Below are 18,985 nucleotides of genomic sequence, written 5' to 3'. Positions count from 1 at the left end.
AAGGACCCAGGCACAGACAAACACAGAAGTTTTGGGGGTAGGGAGTAGGGGGTCTACTTTCAGACAGAAAATAAATCCCTGTAACTACCTGTGTGCCAGGGACAAACGGAGATGGCTATTCAGTCGTCAGGCGCACCACACACAGTGTTTGTTTAGCCGCAGCTCAAACTAGACACTCTAAATCTATTTTGCTTCTCCCCGCAGAACTTGCAAACCCAGGAAATAATTTCTTCCAATCCCTGTCTGTCTGCTACCTTCGTCCTGAACAAACACACTACATAATTAGTAGTGAAGAAACAACATTTTGGGTGCGTTTTAGTGCAAAAAGTTGCTATTTTTCCAAAACAAGACCAGATTAAAATGCATAATCACCACCTCGTGCCGATATTAGGTTAAAACACTTTTTAGAGAGAGTTTGCAAATTATCCTTATGTGAAAAAAAAAAGCAGGAAACAGTTCTTATTATTAAGGCTTTATCTCCTCCTTAAGCCTATAGTAAGCTACATGTCAAATAAAAAATACAATTTAAAAAATATACTGTATATATATATTTCTCAGTTTTTAGGGTAATTCTGAGATTTATTTAGGCTTTTTTGCACTTTCCACGCCTTAACTTTTGTAACTGTTTTCAGTAATGTATATTTTAGTGTATTTATGTAGACAGGACGTGGCAACCTTATATAAAGATAATTTAGCTAAAAAAAAAAAAACGTTTTGTTTAAATCCACTGTGGTGCAGGATTCTTACAGTTCTTACTATTAAGGCTTTTGTTTCCTTAACATGTAAACGGGTTATAACGCATTTATAACACATCGCTTTTTGTCCTTTAAAATCTTGGAGGTAGGTATTCCCCTGGTACCATTATAAAGAGATGCTGAAAATCGTTTGTTGGTCACTTGGGATAACACATGGAGGATTCCCATGATGTGAAGTTTATTTAAATTAAATCTATTCTTTCCGTTCCAACATGAGTTTAACAGAAATCCAAACCCTGCCCTCTTCACTGCCTCCACTAAGGCATTAATTCAGTGTTTGAGCAGGTGCAGATGAAAGGGCCACAGGTGAGTTGCAGAGGAATGACCATCCCCTGACTCACCAGGCTGCATACGTCCTGATCAAAGCCCTCAGCCTGCCTGCTCAGCGCTGACAACACTGACAGCTCCACGATGGGCAGTTAGCGAGATGTGTTGTTAGGTGATATGTATCGTCGGATTAATTGACACACCTGTGTTTAATTCACACAGTCAGTGCAGGCGATCATCTCATCAGAGATCCGTCAACACTAAGCTACAGCTGCCTTGCTCATAGAAAAGAAGTGTTAATAATCTTCCTGTCTCCGCTGTTAATGTGTTTGCTTTGATCCGAGATGGAAAAATCCCTTAAATGTTTGGTAACACTTTGACTACTGTCGATGGTAAGAATTATTGTTGTCACGATACTAGCTTCCATGCAATACCTTGAAAAATGTTGTTTTATGATAGCAACGGCAACATCACTGTCACATTTGTAATTATCTACAATTGCCATAATGACTATTTCTGCCCTAAGTGAAATGGTTTCCTCGTGTCAAAAAATAGGCTATAGGAAAAAAGTGTACATTATCTCAAATGTACACTTTTTACAATTTTGATTATTAATTCAGTGTTACATTTATTCCATAAATTGACCTCCGTATGTTGTCACACCATTTTTTCACGTATTCAAAAATATCCTTTCCACCATATGCTCAATTACTGACAACAACCCATGGGTACCGTCAGGAAGGCTTCTTGCTTTTGGTCTAACCTGATTTGTATATGATATGATAAGATGGTCTGGTTGGATCATTATAATACTACAGTATTTGATGTATGTTACTGTAAATGATCAGTATAGTCTTTGAGTGAGAGTTTTGATGAAGTATTACAATAGTTTTTAACCCATTTCTCAAGTTGCTATTATTTTCCTAATCGAAGATTGCGTACCTGTTGGCTTCCATAGAATCCATACATCAAGTCAAATGTGAATGTGTAATGGTAGCAAGTCTTATCAGGATCAAAAGTCTACTAAATGCAAATGTAATAATACAATTCAGTTGTTTGTTATTCTACAGGTGTTTTTAAAGACCTCATTTAATGTAGTGTAGGTAGTGTGATTTTCACAGCCTGTCATAGTCAGATGCTCAACAAACAATTACACTTTACACAAGAATAAAATAACTACCAACAGAGTAAACAAAAATGTACAAAGAGGGCTTAATAAACATGCAGCCTTCAGCTTTGATTTTTTTGTCAGGACAAATGTGTGTATCCAAGAAACAGCTGTTCAGGGTCTGCTGCGTCCTGCTTGATTTCATCCCACAGGTCTGAACAACTTGTCTCCTTTTTTTAGGATTTGTTTTTAATATATTTGATGACTGTAAAAACGTTTAGGAAAGAGTTGTGCAAATCTTTAAGGCGAACGTGTCAAAATGTGTTGACACATTTTCACAGCTGAGTTTCCATACACACTGAGCTCCTGTCCATCACCACTGATGTTGCAACTTTTACCTTGTAGACAAAGGGCAACATTTCAGGGGAACCATGCGCTATCAGTTAATTTAAGAAAACAGATTGTTGGGAAAGAAATGACTAATGCGACAAACACTGATGCAGTAGTACTGATAATGCACTGAGAGCTGAATCACAGGTTGGATTTTCGTCCTATAGACCAAACCCTGCTGTGTGTTTGGAGGTCATGTGACTGGGAGAGGCGAGGGGGAGGTTTTGGAAGAGTAGCACAGGTGAGACCACCTCCGCTACTCAAGTGTTACCTTTACTCTTCTGGCAACACCTTATACCTGCCCCTCAGACACATGCTGCAGCTTTAACAACCAGCAGATACATGTGGACAATCATTTTCTCTTCTTCTTCATGGACGTTGGGATGCATTTCAGCAACTTTTCATCGTCATTGTAGGATTAAACTTGTCCCTTAACATTGGACTTAATATTGGACCCTTAACATCATGGACATGTTTGGCCCAGGACAACTGGTATCTACTCTCCTGCCTGCATTGTTCCATTCACCTGCAGCTCATTTCTTCCCTGCATTCCCAACCAGGCTGGGCTCTCCACATCAGTTTCTGATCCCGGGTCCCTTCATCAGCTACGAATCCTTGAGGAATTATCTGCAGCCAGATCCATGCAAGGAAGCTTTCCTCCTGGCCACTCAGGCGGTCGGGATAGGGCCGCTGACAGAGGGCATAGGTGAGTTCAAAGTGTGGCCATAAAGCAGGCTGATGCTGCTGGACACGTGCAGCCACACTGGCACAGCATGTCTACAGTCTCTAAGACAGTCAGTGAGCACCATCTGATCGCAGTGTAAATGTTTACAAAAGATTGGCTAACAGCTCGTAACTAACAATCAATTATCAAGCAGTGTTAAAGCGGGCCTAATGATCGCTGTGCTAATTATCCAATCTAGAGCCATTAGTTCCTTGTCACCCGTTGGCGATTGTGTAATTGGTGCTCGCGCTGTGTTTTCCAGATGAACAGAGGCCAGTGAAGCAGCGGCGTGCACGGGCCAACTACAGCAGCTGGCAGCTGGAGGAGCTGGAGAAGGCCTTCGAGACCACCCACTACCCCGACATCTTCATGAGGGAGGCCCTGGCCCTCAGACTGGACCTCATCGAGGCCAGAGTGCAGGTAACTGGATCACTGAACTGAGTCAACTGTTATTCATTTTTATTTGCAAAGGAATCTTTTACGCCCTGCAGACTATTTTGTCAGTCCAGCAGTACCAAGTTCTGTGTAGTGACAAACAATATTCAAATAATTATATTATGTATTTGTTTTTAACTCACCTATATTGTAACTGAAGGCTCTACCTCAATGTATTTTCTATTCCAAAGGAAGGTTGAATGAATACAAGTTTATCTAGAGAACTAATATTTACTTTAATATCGATGCGTTTTAGCTTTAGATGATAGAATCACATTTTTTAAGTCTGACTTCCTAAAATCCTATATTTGTATTGAAACAGTAATTGGTTCCTGAGCTACTGGCTGCATATGATTTGTTCCTAACACAGCTACACTGTAAGATATTGGGTTCAAACTTTCTGTACATTCAAAATTGCAGCTGAAACTTCAGGCTTAGCAGTAAGAAAATAAAGTTTCAAAAGTTTGTGTTTTTAATTTACACTGGAATTGCATCTGACAAGATTTGTCTTCACGGCAGTTACTGATGGGAGGGATAGTTACGGCAAACTAAACTAAAAGTCAATTAACTTTAAATCAATTTATATAAAATTAGGATAACATCCTAAAATGAAGTAGGGTAAAACTTGAATTTTAACTTAGAGGCTGACACATTATCCAAAATGTTTTTGTCCAGATTTTAAACACTGCAACACAAACTGTTTTTACATTTATATCTCCCTATTACATCTATTAAGTATTTTTACATTTGTCTCCAGGTTTGGTTTCAAAACCGCCGTGCCAAGATGAGGCGGCAGCTGAAACTCCAGGGCCAGCTCGCAGGGCCTTTTGTAAAAAGAGACAGTGATGAAATGTGTGAGAAAGCCAGCAGGAGTTTGAAGCAGCAGACGGAGAGTTGTGACGACGAAACCTGGGAGAGACGACAGGAAGGAGAGAACTATCCATGGACAAAAGCTGCGAGTGCAGCGCTGAGCGCTCGTCTGCAGCCTGCGACCCCGAGGTCGGGGAAGTGGGAGAGGCCGGAGGGGCCGGGGGGGCCGAGCTCAGACGAGCTCCGCTCCTGCAGCATCGCCAAGCTGAGGGCCAAAGCCAGAGAGCACGAAGCCGAGATCCACAGCTCTGTAAACATGTCAGCAGGCGACACACAGTCCCAAACACAGGAAGATGATGCCATGCACAGTGATTCATAGTTTTCCTTCTTCCTGTTTGTACAGATAATAATGATAAAAAACAGCATAGACACTATTAATACGCAGGAACTTACTTTGTAAACTATTTGTGTGAGGAGCTTTAGTATTAACCTTAGTATAAAATGTTATATGTTAATGATTTTCTTTCAAATTATAAGTATATTTCTTTCTGCACTATTTCATCTTTTTACATTTCCTGTAACTTTTTATTTAAATACACTTTTAAAGTCATTCTGAAGGTTAAGTAGTAAAACTGTAAAAACTCTCTGTAACTAACTACTTTAAGAAGAGGTTTTCTCACATCCAAGTGCCGTTTCTCTACGCACTTTCTAACATTTCATTAATGTGACTGAGGTTGTCACCTTTTGAATGAATGCCACACAGGTCATTATTGAACAGCTTACAGTGACAAATGACAAATGTTGCCATCTTACCATCAGCCTGTTGAGGCACAGCTGAAATCTGAGTCAGTCAAATCATTTCTAAATGATTTCACTAATAGCTTCTCATCCCTGACCTCTCGGGTTTCCTTCACAGACACGCAGGATGTCTGCAAGCAGCCACACGTCCTCAAAGGAAACAATGGAAATAACTGAGAAATGAAATAATGTGCGAGTCCACTGTAGAATAATTGTATTGTTGAACTATATGCTTAAAAAAACAAAATATATTGTTTTTACTTTGTTTTGATTGAAAGTGACAGATTCACAAAGACCTTAAAAAAGATTGCTAATTATAAGGGCCAATTTTAACAATCAAAACATGCAACAATTACTATATCAGTGTGAAATTATAATTACACAAAGCTGTTGTAAATGGTAAAATCACAAAATATTCTGTTTTTCCAACTTCCTCAATCTGGTTATGGTGCAATAAACTAAACTTCTAAAACGTGTTAATTTCTGATTACAAAAGCCTTTTTAAGTATCTTAAAACTGAAGACCACATTTTATGGAGGGATATGAAAGGGAAATATTTGTGAAAACGTATTAAACTAATAAAAAAGGGAGTGGTAAAGTATTTCATAGCTCCTTACTTTACTTAGTTAGAACATAACACATGATGATGAGATGATCATGGTTTTAAAACTTGTAATACACAAGAGTTTCAATTTCCTTCAAACTGTTTTGTATCTTTGATCTTCTGATAGCGTTTTTTATATTAACAAGTTCAACAAGTTAATAGAATAGTTTTAGATACAATACATTGACGTTAAAACTCTCCTTTTTATTGACTGTGTGTGCATACATTGTAAAACAATTCTCCTGGTATAGCTCTAGTTAAAGTCCTACAGAGTATTTTCCTGTGTTTCCTGCATTGTTAATGCATTTGACCGCAGGTTGTGAGACAGTTCTCTCACGGTGCTGTAACGCTGCCCCCTAATGGGCATGAAGATGTCCTCAGACAGGATAGAAGAGATGAGACAATTTCTTTAAAATCTAACGAATGCATATCTTATTTGTTGTGTTTACCTTTATGAAACTTTTAGAGGTATGTGACTCCGCATAGTTTTTTGAACAAATAAACAATTCATGTGTTGCAGTGAACGAGGTCAGTGTGGGTCGCTCATATTTCAAAGACTCAAGTTCAACTCTGCTTTCACACTCACTAATGAGCTGGGTCGAATATGTAACTGCTTTTCAAAATGGCTCGGAAAAGCACATAGAGATAGTATACAAGTGGTTTTATTCCTTGGTTAGGTAGAACGACTTAAAACTTTCCGCCAAAATTCTGTAAAAAAACTTTAGAGGATAATTCTTCATGATAACTATACTTCATGGAAGTTACTGAGAAATCATGTTACAAGTTTTCCCTTAAAAAATGGTGGGACACCATAATAAGGGCTAATTAGGGCAGAATCCTTTTATGACAATAGTTGGCCTCAATTAGTCCCCAATTAGGCCCCACACAAGGATGACTGAGGGGGGGAAAAATGTATGTCATAGCTTCTGTTCCTGGTCCTAATACCGCACACTGACCCTGATAACAAGTCTGCTGTTTAATTACTTCAGAAATGCTGCAGCATTTTCCTCCTTTACTGGGACAATGATGAGTTTTAGGAAGCATTCAATTAAAAAAATATGACTTGTACTAAGATGAGATTCCAAAAGACCTTGAAAACCTTATAACACTAGTGCCCTTATAAAAACAACTCAGCAACATCCTGTTTCAAAAAACCCATTCGTCAGCTTTATACTAGTAAGTCCAACCACTATGTCTTATGACAATACATGTGGGCCCATCAATCAAACTCTTAACATGGGGATATTTCCTATGCATTTAATCAATTACAAATTATACTACATGAATAAATATAATAAATAAAGCTCCAAATGCCTTTCCTAGCTGAGAGGAGTTACCTGCCAGAAGCTATACATGATTTAGATCTGTTTTTATGTTTGACTAAACCCAACATTTAAGGGTTTAGTCCCAAACATTTAAAGTGGCATCCATGAATGAGCCTTTATTTGTCCCCTAGCTTTGGCTGGAATTGTAGGTTGTACACTGGAACTAAATGCAGAATAATATGGGTTAAGTTCCAAGATAGGCACATTTTGTATCCATTTGTATGACCACTGAAAACACTGCAAAACAATGTGCAACACCTCTAATTGTCCTCTGTAAAAAATGGGTAGTGTTTTAAAAAAAACAAACAGTTTTATTTGGACTAATTCAGGGTCAATACAGCCTGCAAAAAAGTGCATGAATTATGAACACCAGTGCTGCTATTTACCTCTCTGTGTGAGCTGTGCTCCACTGTTGTTAGTGTGGAATCAGCAGTCGGGGTCAATTAGCGTAATGAGCGCCGACACAGCGAGCAGCTCGTCCCGCTGGCTGTCATTCAGGTGGAGGAGGAAACAGGACGCAGCTGCAGCGCCGCACTTCACGGTCAAAGCCTGAACACAGACATTTGTTTTTAACTCTCTTTCCTCCGACTCCTCCACACTGAGCCTTCGCCTGTTGCACACTTTGTACCGAGAGAGCAGTGTGTCGCTGAGAGCATGGCTGCCATCAAGGCTCTGGAGCAGTGGTGTAAACTGCAGTGTGATGGTTACCGAGATGTGGCCATCACCAACATGACGACCTCCTTCAAGAACGGAATGGCTTTCTGCGCGCTTATACACAAGTACAGACCCGACCTGATGTGAGTATTTCATCTCGAAAAAGTGGGTGAAATTCGGCCGGGGTTTGGCTGAGTAGGCTACTTGTGTTGGGTCTGGGGAAATGTTTTATTTCTTGTAGTGTTTTCTACAAGGGTTTTCTATTTCTTTTGTGTATGGAACTTTATATACAGTATACAGTCTATGGTATGGAACTGACCTAAAAGTGAATTTAATTTAGAAATTCTGATTATAATTTAAGTCATCCTATCGTTGGTTTATGTCCTCCTGCTGTTTTCAATGTTATTCCTAAAGTGACCCATCATGTGTAAAATAAAAAAAGAAGAGATACTGTCATGTCTTTAAAAATTTTAAGGTACTTTTTCCACACATCTTTCTGAAACCCTTCAAGTTGAATTCGACATTTTCAACAGCATGTCTAATTTATTTGTCTATTGTATTTCTGTCTTCCTAGAGACTATGACTCACTCAAAGAGGAGGATGTGCTTGAGAACAACAGACTGGTAAGATGTCAAGTTGTTAAACCTTTGTCACATTGAGTGGAACAAAGTTCAAACTCAAGCTGCAAAATCTGATGTAGCACATCCACTTCATTAACCCCTCATGACCCATGCAGAGACGCTCACCGTGTTTGTTCTCCACTTGGCATTCATGCAGCAGACGTTCAAATATTTAGCTGGTTCAACATTTTAACAGCAGAGCACTTTAAGCAGAAGCTGCATGTTGGAATGTACATTTCTATCACTTTCAGACCCCTATACAACTTTCTGAATCTTTACTCTGCCTCTGTCCGCTTGACCTCATTTATTTTGTTAACCCCAACATGACCCGAGCAGCACCGCTGGGACGGACCCCTTCATAATTCAGCCTTCTTCCATTTTACCAGCTTCCTCTGGAGGGTTCAAGGCTCTGCAGTGCCACAGTTTGCACTTCCTTGTTGTCTTGGATGATCCTGGCAGTGTCAGCAAAAAACCTGAGCTCAGGGGAGAGGCTCTCCAGTTTATTCATTTTGAATGAGGCTCCCTATCCTCTGCCACTCGATCTATATGATGACAGTTCACTTGAAGCCATTGTTATTGTTGGATTCTTGAATGTTAGCCATGAAGAAGAACATTTACAGGATGTGAACATGTTATTGTGTTTTATCAGGTTTTTAGTTATGAGCTGTTGAAGGCGCACCTGTGCCGAAACAGGACACTGTGAATGTTGCTCACACTCTTCTATATTTCATGACTAGTGTCATGTTTCTAACAGGTGGTTATTTTACGAGTGTAGAAACCGTCTGTGTGTTTGTAGGAAAAGCAGCAGCCTCACATTCTTTATCTTTTGTGCTTGTCTTTTATATTAGCAGACTTGGTATTCAGTCAGGCTTTGCTCTAAATGTAATGAGCGTGTCCAGGCTGATCCCAAACACCGCCCGGTATCCTGCTCCCTCCATCCCCTTTCTTATCCCTACAAGCTCACAGGAAGTTCGCTATTCATTATGCAGCCCTTTGCAGACCTCTCTGGGCTGAGTACGGCCAGTCTATTTAAAGTAGATTGTATTGTCTGACATTTTTACACATGCTCTAATTGTATTGCTGAGCCCAGTGAATATTGTGTTTTCATATGGCAAAAATGTGCATCATACATAACATTTATCTTGGCAGGAGTTGAGGGCTCTTTGTTAAACTATGTATGTTTCTGTTAAGGCTTTTCAGATTGCAGAAGAGAAGTTGGGGATTCCTGCTTTGTTAGATGCAGAGGACATGGTGGCTCTGAGGATCCCAGACAGGCTGAGCATTCTCACCTACGTCTCCCAGTACTACAACTACTTCAAAGGACGGCCTCCAAGTGAGACATAACTGCCTTGCATATCCTGACAATGCATATTTTCTTTAAATCAGGACTTTTCTTACATTTTTGGCTTGAGTATATTGTTTCTATCCTGTGCTTCATTGTGATGAGTGACACTGGTGGTGTTTTATTTCTCCTCAGTGGGAGGTGTAAAAAGGCCAGCAGAGGGCTCCAAGGAGGAGCCATCAGAGAAGAAGAATCTGCCAGTGGTTTCCAAAACCTTTGTGTCTAAAACCGCCACTGAGAAACGTTTACCTTCCACGGCTCAGACCTCCCCCAAGGTGGCCAGAGCTGCTGTTCAGGTCAGTGTCCAAATAAAGATTTTGAAATGACGGACATCTTTGTTGTCTTAACCATTACTTCCTAGATGATATACATAGGAACAATGAGGTTTATTGTCAGTGTAATACCTTTTGGAATAAAGCATAACCTCTATTTTTGTCTTTCTTTCACAGAAGCCAGTTCTGGCAGAGAACGCTAACAAAAATGGGACTCTCACTAGCAAATGTGTTGCGTGCGAGTGCCATGTCCATCTGGTTCAGAGGCACTTTGTGGACGGCAAGCTCTATCACAGAAGCTGTTTCAAGTAAGAATATAGTCTGTATTCATTGATGCTTTCCTGTCATGTGCTGTTTATGGTGTTAATGTTTTGTATGTTATTTACAACTTCTATTAGATGCGGTGAATGCTCGAGCGTGCTTCATGCAGGAGGGTACAAACCCGGGAAGAATCCAGACACTTTCATCTGCAACGCCCACCAGAACAGTTGCAAACCGCCCTCCTCTGAGCTCGGGATCAAAAACAGACCCAGTGGTTCAGCAGGGTTGGTAAACGGTGCCAGTCAGACCCAGCCTGCACCACGCCCCTCTTCTGTGCTGTCAGCTCCACTGAATATCCTCCTGAAGCCAGTAGTCACTCCGGCTCCGCCCTCCCAGTCCTGGACGGCCTCCGCCCATCGGACGCAGACGGCCCGGCAGAGGTTCTTTCAGGCGGCAGCGCCACTCACAGAGGCCTCAGCAGGGAACAGGAAGCAGACAGACCCTTCAAGTGTCTCAGGAAGGCCAAAGGTCCCACTGACCTCTGATGATGACAAGAACAGAGCCAGGACAAACATTGGAAAGAAGTTGGCAGAGGAGAACTGCAACAACAATAACAAACGACCCTTTACCATCCGATCAGCCGGGAGAAGGTGAGGATTGCATTCCATATGCTTTATGAGTATATTTTCCTTTGGAATAATTCGTGTTGAGATGTACCGGTATTGACGCTTACCCATCTCCATATTCAATAAAAAAAAATATATATATAGATATCATGTTAATAATACACATACGGTAATATCCTGTCCTTGTGGATTCATCTGGTTGTTGTTTTTTAAAACCCATTAGTGTAACTGTTCTCTTTGAACACTATACATTCTAGATTTATGGTTACAAACTGTCTCCCTACAATATTTTTCAATTCATTTGCCAAAAAAGAGACAAAAGACACACAAATGAAGGCTTAGTCCTCTATATTATCAACATACAACAGAAATGCCAAAAAGTTCAATGATACTGACATATGAAATGTTTACCCTAAGTTCGAATCATGACTTATTTTACCACCAATAATTATGTACTGAAAATCTGATATCCTGACAGCCTTATTTGGACTTTTCTAGTCTTTCCCACTGTCTGTATGGTTTCTTCACAACTTCTGTTACAAAGGCTGACAGTGAGGGCTTCCCCTTCTCTTGCAGGTTTGGAGAGGAGCCAAGTCCGGCTGACGGCCCCGGTTTGAGAAAAGATAAATGCAGCCAAGACCCAGCAGGAAACCGGGCAGGACAGCCCGCCACCAGCCAGACAAACAAAAAGGAACCGCCATGTCTGAAGGCCATCAACAAAGACAACACGAGGCCAACGACTGTACACACAACCGCCAAAGGCAAGCACAACTCAATTCATTTCACTTGTTCCGATCCATTATTTGACATCCAGCCAATATTCACCCCCACCCCCACCTTCATTCTCCCTGTCTGTCTCCGAACACATTCATAGAAAACAAAGCCCTTTTGTCGTCTTTGCCCTATTTATACAGGCATTGAATTCAGCATGATGGTGGCTCAATGCTGGGTGCTGACATTTTAATTTCTGTCTCACACTTTTAATGAACTTTCATAGTTGAACTGTCACTCTCTTTGGATGGATGTGCATGCATGGGTGCAGCATCCTGACAGAAGTAGCTGTTCAGACAGAAAGACAATTACTGTTGATTTTTAATATAAATAGTCGTCAAATCTTTTAGAGAAGTCTCCCTTTCATGGAACGTAATTATGTTGCCTGTTAATATGGACCATGGACATTACTCCAACTTGTTTTGGAAATCAGGAACACCTCTTGTCAGATTTAACATAGTTTATTATCCTTTTCTCTGATTCACAGAGTATAACATGATTTGTCTTTTAATACAGATGGGCAGGTGAGGATCATTGTGGTGAGAGACTAGATAATGAAACCGGTAACTGCGCTCATTAGGAGCTGTTCATGCGGGTGTGACATGGAGAAGAGTCAAGGGAGTCTTTTGTTTACTGTGAACAGGAACTTGAACTGCTTAGAGAGCACACTTCATTGCTAAAGCAGATGTCAAATAAAATGTCTTTGAAATTAGGAATGACTTTAACAAGTGTTCATGTGACAGATGAGGTTTTGACAAGCTTTCTTTTGCTATCATGCTTTTATTCTCATTCACTTAAACAGTTTTTGTCTCAATCTGCAGATCCAGTCTGGGGGCAATTGAGGCTCAAACCTGTGAAAATGGAGCTAGCTTCAAAGTAAGTGTCCTCAATCATATTATTACTCCCTCATGACTAAGTGGAAATGGGTAAGTCACACAGGTGGAAGAAAATCTGCTTGAAAGATTTGTCATGAAACATCCCTGACCATTGAGCTTATTCACTCTCCAGAATGCAGAATCGTCGAGCTTCTTCCGTCTCTCTTAATGTTGACTGGCTCAGAGTGCAGCAGCTACTGTAGCTCTCTCCCCCCTCCTAACAAGCCCCAGGGAGTGCCAGGCCTGAACTTTCCCCACTCTTAACACTAGATTCTCTCATTTCTAAACCCTGCTGATGATTCCTCCATTCATCCTTTTCTCATAACAAAACGAAAGGTGAGGCTTTTCCCCATATTTTCATTCTTTATGTCCAGCCTATAGTTGTCTTGAATCTAACAGCTGTGCTTATTATGTCTTTTTAAAAAAGGTAACACACTTTAAATGCGAATTGCCTTTTCTCTTTGCTTACAGAGATGCTGAAGCTGAAGGCTTTACTGAGCATAAACCTGGATTCTTGTCCACCACTTGCTCTAACGTCCCCAGCAGCCCTACAAGGCCTCCCTCTGCTCCGTTACCTGCACTACCTCCAGTCAGCTTCCCTCTGTTTGATCCCGCACCCTTTAGAGAAGCGTCACCCCAGAAACCCCAGCTTAGTTCTGGAAACCTTGGTGAGTTCCTTCTGTACATGTTAATAATGGAAATGTTGTTTGTATTGGTTTTGTTCTCAGAATGTACTCTTTGTCTACTGGGCTATTTGATATCGGCAATAAGGTGTATTGTGTGATATACAATAGTATATATTGGTTTGTCTACTCTAGGCATTTCCCATTATTAAAATTAGGTTGTGGTATGTTACAATATTTATATGTCAAGTTTAATTATGTGTTGAGATTGATTTAGCTAACGACTGCCTCCTGGGGCGGTAAAATGCACTATGAGAGTGGTTCCATACCTAGTGTTAGTTTAAGGGGCTCAATCATGTTTGTTTTCAGGTTCATATCAGTATGTTGTGTCTCTACTGGGACATGTCTCCATGCTTTAATGTTCAAAAAGCTCTTTATTTTTCTCATACTGCCTGTGCTGCAGCACCTCCTTTCACCCTCTGTCTGAAACCAGAGCCCAGTCTGCTCTGATTGGTTAGCTGGCTGGCTCTGTTGTGATTGGTCAACCACTTAGGCTAAGGGGCGGGACATCTCTATCACGTACAATGTGTTTGTGCGTCAGCCAATAGAAGCAGGAGTGTTACATAGTGATGTCAATGGAGGTGTTTCAGGCAGGAAAGAAACTCCCTCTGGAGGGAACTTGTGGATTTTAGCCTTTGCCTATTATTTACATGCACACACACATACATGTATACAACACTCTACAGGAAAAGGGAAACCCCCAAAAGCATAATGGGGCCCCGTTAAGTATGTGATGTAAGTAAAACAACTTCAACTTTTGGTTTCAATCAGGACTCGGAACAACAGACTCTTTTAAAGTCATGAAAAACAAGTCTGATAAATGTTTCTGTTTAGGGGAAATACAGAAAAAAGGCATTAGCGGAATGAACTATCTGCAGAGGTACAGCATTTAAAGCATCTTGTTCTTTTTATTTTAGATTTCAAAAACGGGACTCACTCGCCTATAAAGTCCCCACCCAGACGGTCAGCTGTGGAATCTGTTAGGTCTCCAACGACGACTCCAGCCAATCACAGTAATCCTCCAGGTTGGTTTCCAGCTTCACATACATGTCCACCGCCATCTTGTTGATTTCATATGAGCAGTAATTTCCCCCTGAAAATAAATCAGGTGAAGTCATATGTGACAATGCTTTTCTGAATAGCTGCCATGAAAGGACTATCTAATCCTATTTTATCTACCTCTTAGGTGCTAAAAAGGGAAAGTATTTGTCACCCACCAACGCCTCCAGGACTGAAATGAGGTCACCCTCTGTAAGTTCCCTCTATTAAGTCTCTTAAGAGATTAATTAACAGCTCTACAAATATGCTTTCATTATATTCCCAGTTAAAAAATGGATGACCTTCTTTACGTTTAAGTGTCCAAAGTCGGAATTTTCAAATTAAAATTATCTGTACTTTCACTGAGACACTTAAGTTCTTTTGTTTTATATCAGGTGAAGTCTTATCATGTTCCAGTGGAGCAGATTGAGAGGGACCTGGATGATATTGAGAGAAACTTGGCTCTGTTGGAGAAGGAGGGCGTGGAGCTGGAAAAGAATCTCCGCAGCTGTGAGGAAGGTACTTTATTCCTGTCACTCTTCCTCTGCGACTCCTTTTTTTCCCCACGTCCTTCCTTTTCCTTGTTTAGACGTGCCCGCAAAATTGAATGATGACGTGTCAGAAACAAGCTGTGCAATTTTTTAAATAAACACTCCCAGAAACTCACTTATTCGGAAGATGCCAGTGGTCAATTTTGCTCTCTAGCAGTGAATAACCTTGACACAAGCTGTGATATTTTATTGTATTTGTGCAAACTGCTGAATCCCACCGCTGCTTCAGAGAGCATCTCTTCGTACAGGACACACACACTTTCACTCACCATCAGCTGGAGCTTGTATGTGTGTGTTCTGGGGATATACCTGCCATTTCTATTACTGTTTCTGCAGCCAAATGAGGTGAGAGGCGCAGACAGCCCACAGGGAGGTTGCCTCTCTTTTTGAGGTAGTATGAGTAGGGGGCCTGATTGCTTTGCTCAAGGTCAACATGACTTGGGTATAGTAATATATATTTTTGCTCTATTGCATACTTTTCCCTCTTATTCTCCACCCAGGAAACCTGAGCATGCAATCACTTGGCCAGGGCACCAATTGCACACTACCTAGGAGATCATGTACTCCTCAACTTGTCGTAAAAACTAAACCCTGGCACTCCAGTGCAACTCGGAATCAAATCATGTTTGTTCTGGTGATGGCACCATGTAGACCGTCTTGTCCTGATCTGTCCTTATTTGGTGTGTGTTTTGATGGATCACTAATTTGGTTTGGCAAATAATCACTCTATAAATCTATTGATCCACCTTTCAGGGTATTCCAGTCTGACTTGGTGAAGCAGTGCACAACATGCAAAATAGCTAGACCAAGAATATCCCTAAACCATTCAAATACATATTAAAACAGCCTTTAATCTTTAAATGTATATAAATCACTGTCTTTGTCAAAGCTTTAATGTGCTGGGGTAAAAAACAAGTTAATCCTTATTGGAGTTTTGTAAATCATTATTAAATAAGTGATGAAGACAAATCTGTACATGTATTCCCTCCGTGTTGCTCTACATCCCCTGCATGTTAAATCGTGCATATTAACACCACGTCTTGAAGTGAAGAGTCATTTTATTATATGGGAATGCTGGGACTTGTCTATTTCATTGCAGGGCTGTAATGATTATTTTAACTATCAATTAATTCAGGATTTTACTGCAAAACCTGTCAAATAAAGAGAAAATATAATTTCCTAAGGCGACATTTCAAAGGTTTGTTTTGTGAAATCTTATCTTCATGTTTGACTGAGAAATGCAGAAATCCTCACATTTGAGAAACTGGAGGCGGATCATCTTTGTGTTTCTGCTTTAAAACTAACTTATTGAATATTGTTTTAGTGTTAGGGGGGCCCTCTTATTGGATTAGTTAACTAATTGGTCCCTTGGGTCTAAGTCATCTAATATTCCTTTGCTATTCTTTTTTTCTTATGCTAAATTATCTTTTTTTTTTTTACAAGAAACATCTTTGGTAAACACAGGATTTTAAAGATTTGAACTACTTGGATTGATTGGTCAACAAAATAATATTAGTTTTTGAGCGACTAAGACATTATTTTGTCGAGGATAGCCATATTTTGGTATTTTAGAAGATAAATTAAACCAAGAGTAAAATAGAATATTCACCCCGGGTGTTCATTGCCAAGTCTATGCAACAGCGGGGGGGCTGCTGATGTCAGCTACACAGTAAATGAAGCCAATTTCAAACTGTGAACATATCTTTGTTCTGCTGCACATCTTCGTAATGTTTACATTACATGTAAATAATTAGTCTTAAGGTAGCCTAATGTGCAAGGCTGTGTATTATTGACTGCTACAGTATAGTGAAGTGTTGATACTCAAATCTTTATTTAGTTAGTGCTTACTTGTATTATTATGTAACTTGTAACTAAAACGTTTTATTTAAATAAAATGATGTACAATCATTTTTTAAATGTTTTAATCATTTTTTAAACAAAGATATATATATTGTAAATAAATTGAAACAAATCTACAGTTTGCCTTTTACCCAGCCTGAACAATCTGCAACCTCTCAGTTTAATGGTCCCCGTAGAATCGTACACTATCAACTCATAACCCTTTCTTTGAGTTGCATTAACCTGTTGAAGTGGATGATTAATGCACTTTTTCAGAAATGTCAAGAATGTTGGCGTTATAGTTTTATCACGTGTATGTGTGTACATACTGTATCTCAGTGTATTTCTTAATTGAACATTGTTCATGTTGTGTGTTTCAGAGGGAGAGGGAGACATATTGATGGACCCTCTGATGGTCGACTGGTTCAACCTGATTCGAAAGAAGCAGATGTACATTAGGAAGGAGTCGGAGCTTGTATACAAGTGAGTTCTTCCAAACCGTTTTTGGTTGCAAATTAATCTATTGGAGAGCATTTTGGAAATATTTTCTGATGGCATTCTGCTATTTGAAAGAAGCTTTAGGAAGGGTCCAAAGTCATTATTTGGGATGCATGTGATTTAGGAATTAGGTTTACCTTTTATATGTTCATGATGTCTTGATGCATATATTTAGAGCCAGGACTCAGGAGCTGGAGCAGCAGCAGCCCGGTGTGGAGGGGGAACTTCGCAGACTGCTGGAGAAGCCAGGTTAGACATCTCACTCACTTCTCAACATCAGGTTTTTATTGTTCTTACTCTAAAGTCTGTTTGTATTACAGATCATTTAAAATCCAGAGAGGAGCAACAGCGGGAGAAGAAGTTGATGCAGAGACTGGTGGAGATTGTGGACGGCAGAAATGCAATAGTGGAGGGTCTGGATGAAGACAGGCTGAGGTAACACAATGTGTCTTTAATTATTATTTTTTAACATATGCAGTAATGCAGCGCAAATATAACAACACAAAATGTTTAACTAGAGTTTTATTTTTGAATTTTAGGGAAGTGGAGGAGGATCAGCAGCTGAATGAAATGATGCAAAATCTTGGTAAGTATTATATTAGATACTTCTTCATTGAAATTACATTCTGTTTTGAATTCTTCACTAATATACATTATTATTGGTGACTAGGAGTAAAGAAAGCGAAAAATAAGAGGAAATCCTCCATCTCAAAACTATTCAGGCGGAGAAGTAAAAGACGAGTGGAATGATCCTCACGGCAATTTTTACTAAATTAATTTGACTGTTGTATTGTATTATTATATTATTATTATCATATTAAAACAAATATTTTAAGGTTTTTATATTTAAGTACTGCAGTACATAAGAAGGCAAATGAACAGATGTCCTATTAGGACGAATTATGGATTAAATCATGTTTGTAGTTGTTTCAGAATATTTCAAAATTAAAGGTTCAGGTATAATATTTATTTTCACCTTTTTTGTTTGTTGTTTGAATGAAGTGAGCATTTCTAAATGGCTTATGATCAAATATTTTCTTTTTTTTCACAACGGGTGTCCTGTTTTTTCACAATTATTGTTTTTCACAGTTTCTTTCACAAAAGAAAATGGTGTTTAATTACGTGGCAAACACAGCCGCGAGCGTTTCCCTTGTATTGATTAGGATTCAGTAGGAGAGTGTCACACGAAAACATTTATTTTAGTCATGAATATGTTTGTTAAATGTCCTGTTAATTTATTCTATAATTGGATTATGATATGTAATGTTTAATTTTAACTTGCACTGGGGCAAACACGTTCGATGTTGGGTGTTAAACAAATCCGCTATCATGATTTTCAAGGGGAGGGGACACTGGATGTTACACATACAAATATAGATAAATGTGTTATAGCCTTGATTCAAAATAAAATTATTTAAATATTTATTTTATAATGGATTTGAACTAACTAGGGTATTAGCTGGAGAGAAAGCCTGTTGTGTCTAAATGAGTGTGAGCTGAGAGCCACACATGTTGCAGAGCCTCCTCTCCCTCTCTGTACTGTAGGTGGCAGCCTGGGTATGCTCTATCACTAGGCAAGAACTTGGAAATCCAATTTGCCACAGTACGGACAGTTAATTTCTTTGCTAATTTTATAAATGCTGCAAAAATGTTCAGCTGATGCAATAATGTTATGTGAAAGAGGATTAGGTAGAGCAGTAGCTTATGGCCGGGGAAGGCTTATAAACTATAGGTTGTAT

General features: G+C 39.7%; 2 protein-coding genes across 2 annotated transcripts; both read left to right on the top strand.

The window, feature by feature from the left end:
* Window positions 1–2,970: 2,970 nt before the first annotated feature.
* si:dkey-43p13.5 (visual system homeobox 2) lies at window positions 2,971–4,868 on the top strand (the record flags this gene model as incomplete). Its single annotated transcript, XM_034143671.1, has 3 exons — window positions 2,971–3,226; window positions 3,507–3,664; window positions 4,437–4,868. Coding segments are annotated over 3 exons (846 nt in total), but the record flags the coding sequence as incomplete, so codon positions are not given.
* A 2,755-nt stretch (window positions 4,869–7,623) lies between these two features.
* micall2a (mical-like 2a) lies at window positions 7,624–18,107 on the top strand. The gene is made up of 17 exons (XM_034142478.1): window positions 7,624–8,013; window positions 8,445–8,493; window positions 9,682–9,823; window positions 9,968–10,128; window positions 10,282–10,412; window positions 10,503–11,015; window positions 11,568–11,752; window positions 12,584–12,638; window positions 13,109–13,305; window positions 14,238–14,345; window positions 14,507–14,571; window positions 14,754–14,877; window positions 17,129–17,231; window positions 17,422–17,495; window positions 17,567–17,681; window positions 17,786–17,832; window positions 17,917–18,107. The coding sequence occupies exons 1-17, from the start codon at window positions 7,871–7,873 to the stop codon at window positions 17,994–17,996; spliced, it is 2,292 nt and encodes a 763-aa protein (XP_033998369.1). The 5' UTR covers window positions 7,624–7,870; the 3' UTR covers window positions 17,997–18,107.
* The last annotated feature ends 878 nt before the right edge of the window (window positions 18,108–18,985 follow it).

This window comes from Trematomus bernacchii, unplaced genomic scaffold (assembly GCF_902827165.1).
Source record: "Trematomus bernacchii unplaced genomic scaffold, fTreBer1.1, whole genome shotgun sequence".
Taxonomy (NCBI): Eukaryota; Metazoa; Chordata; class Actinopteri; order Perciformes; family Nototheniidae; genus Trematomus; species Trematomus bernacchii.
This window is presented reverse-complemented; position numbering and strand designations above follow the sequence as displayed.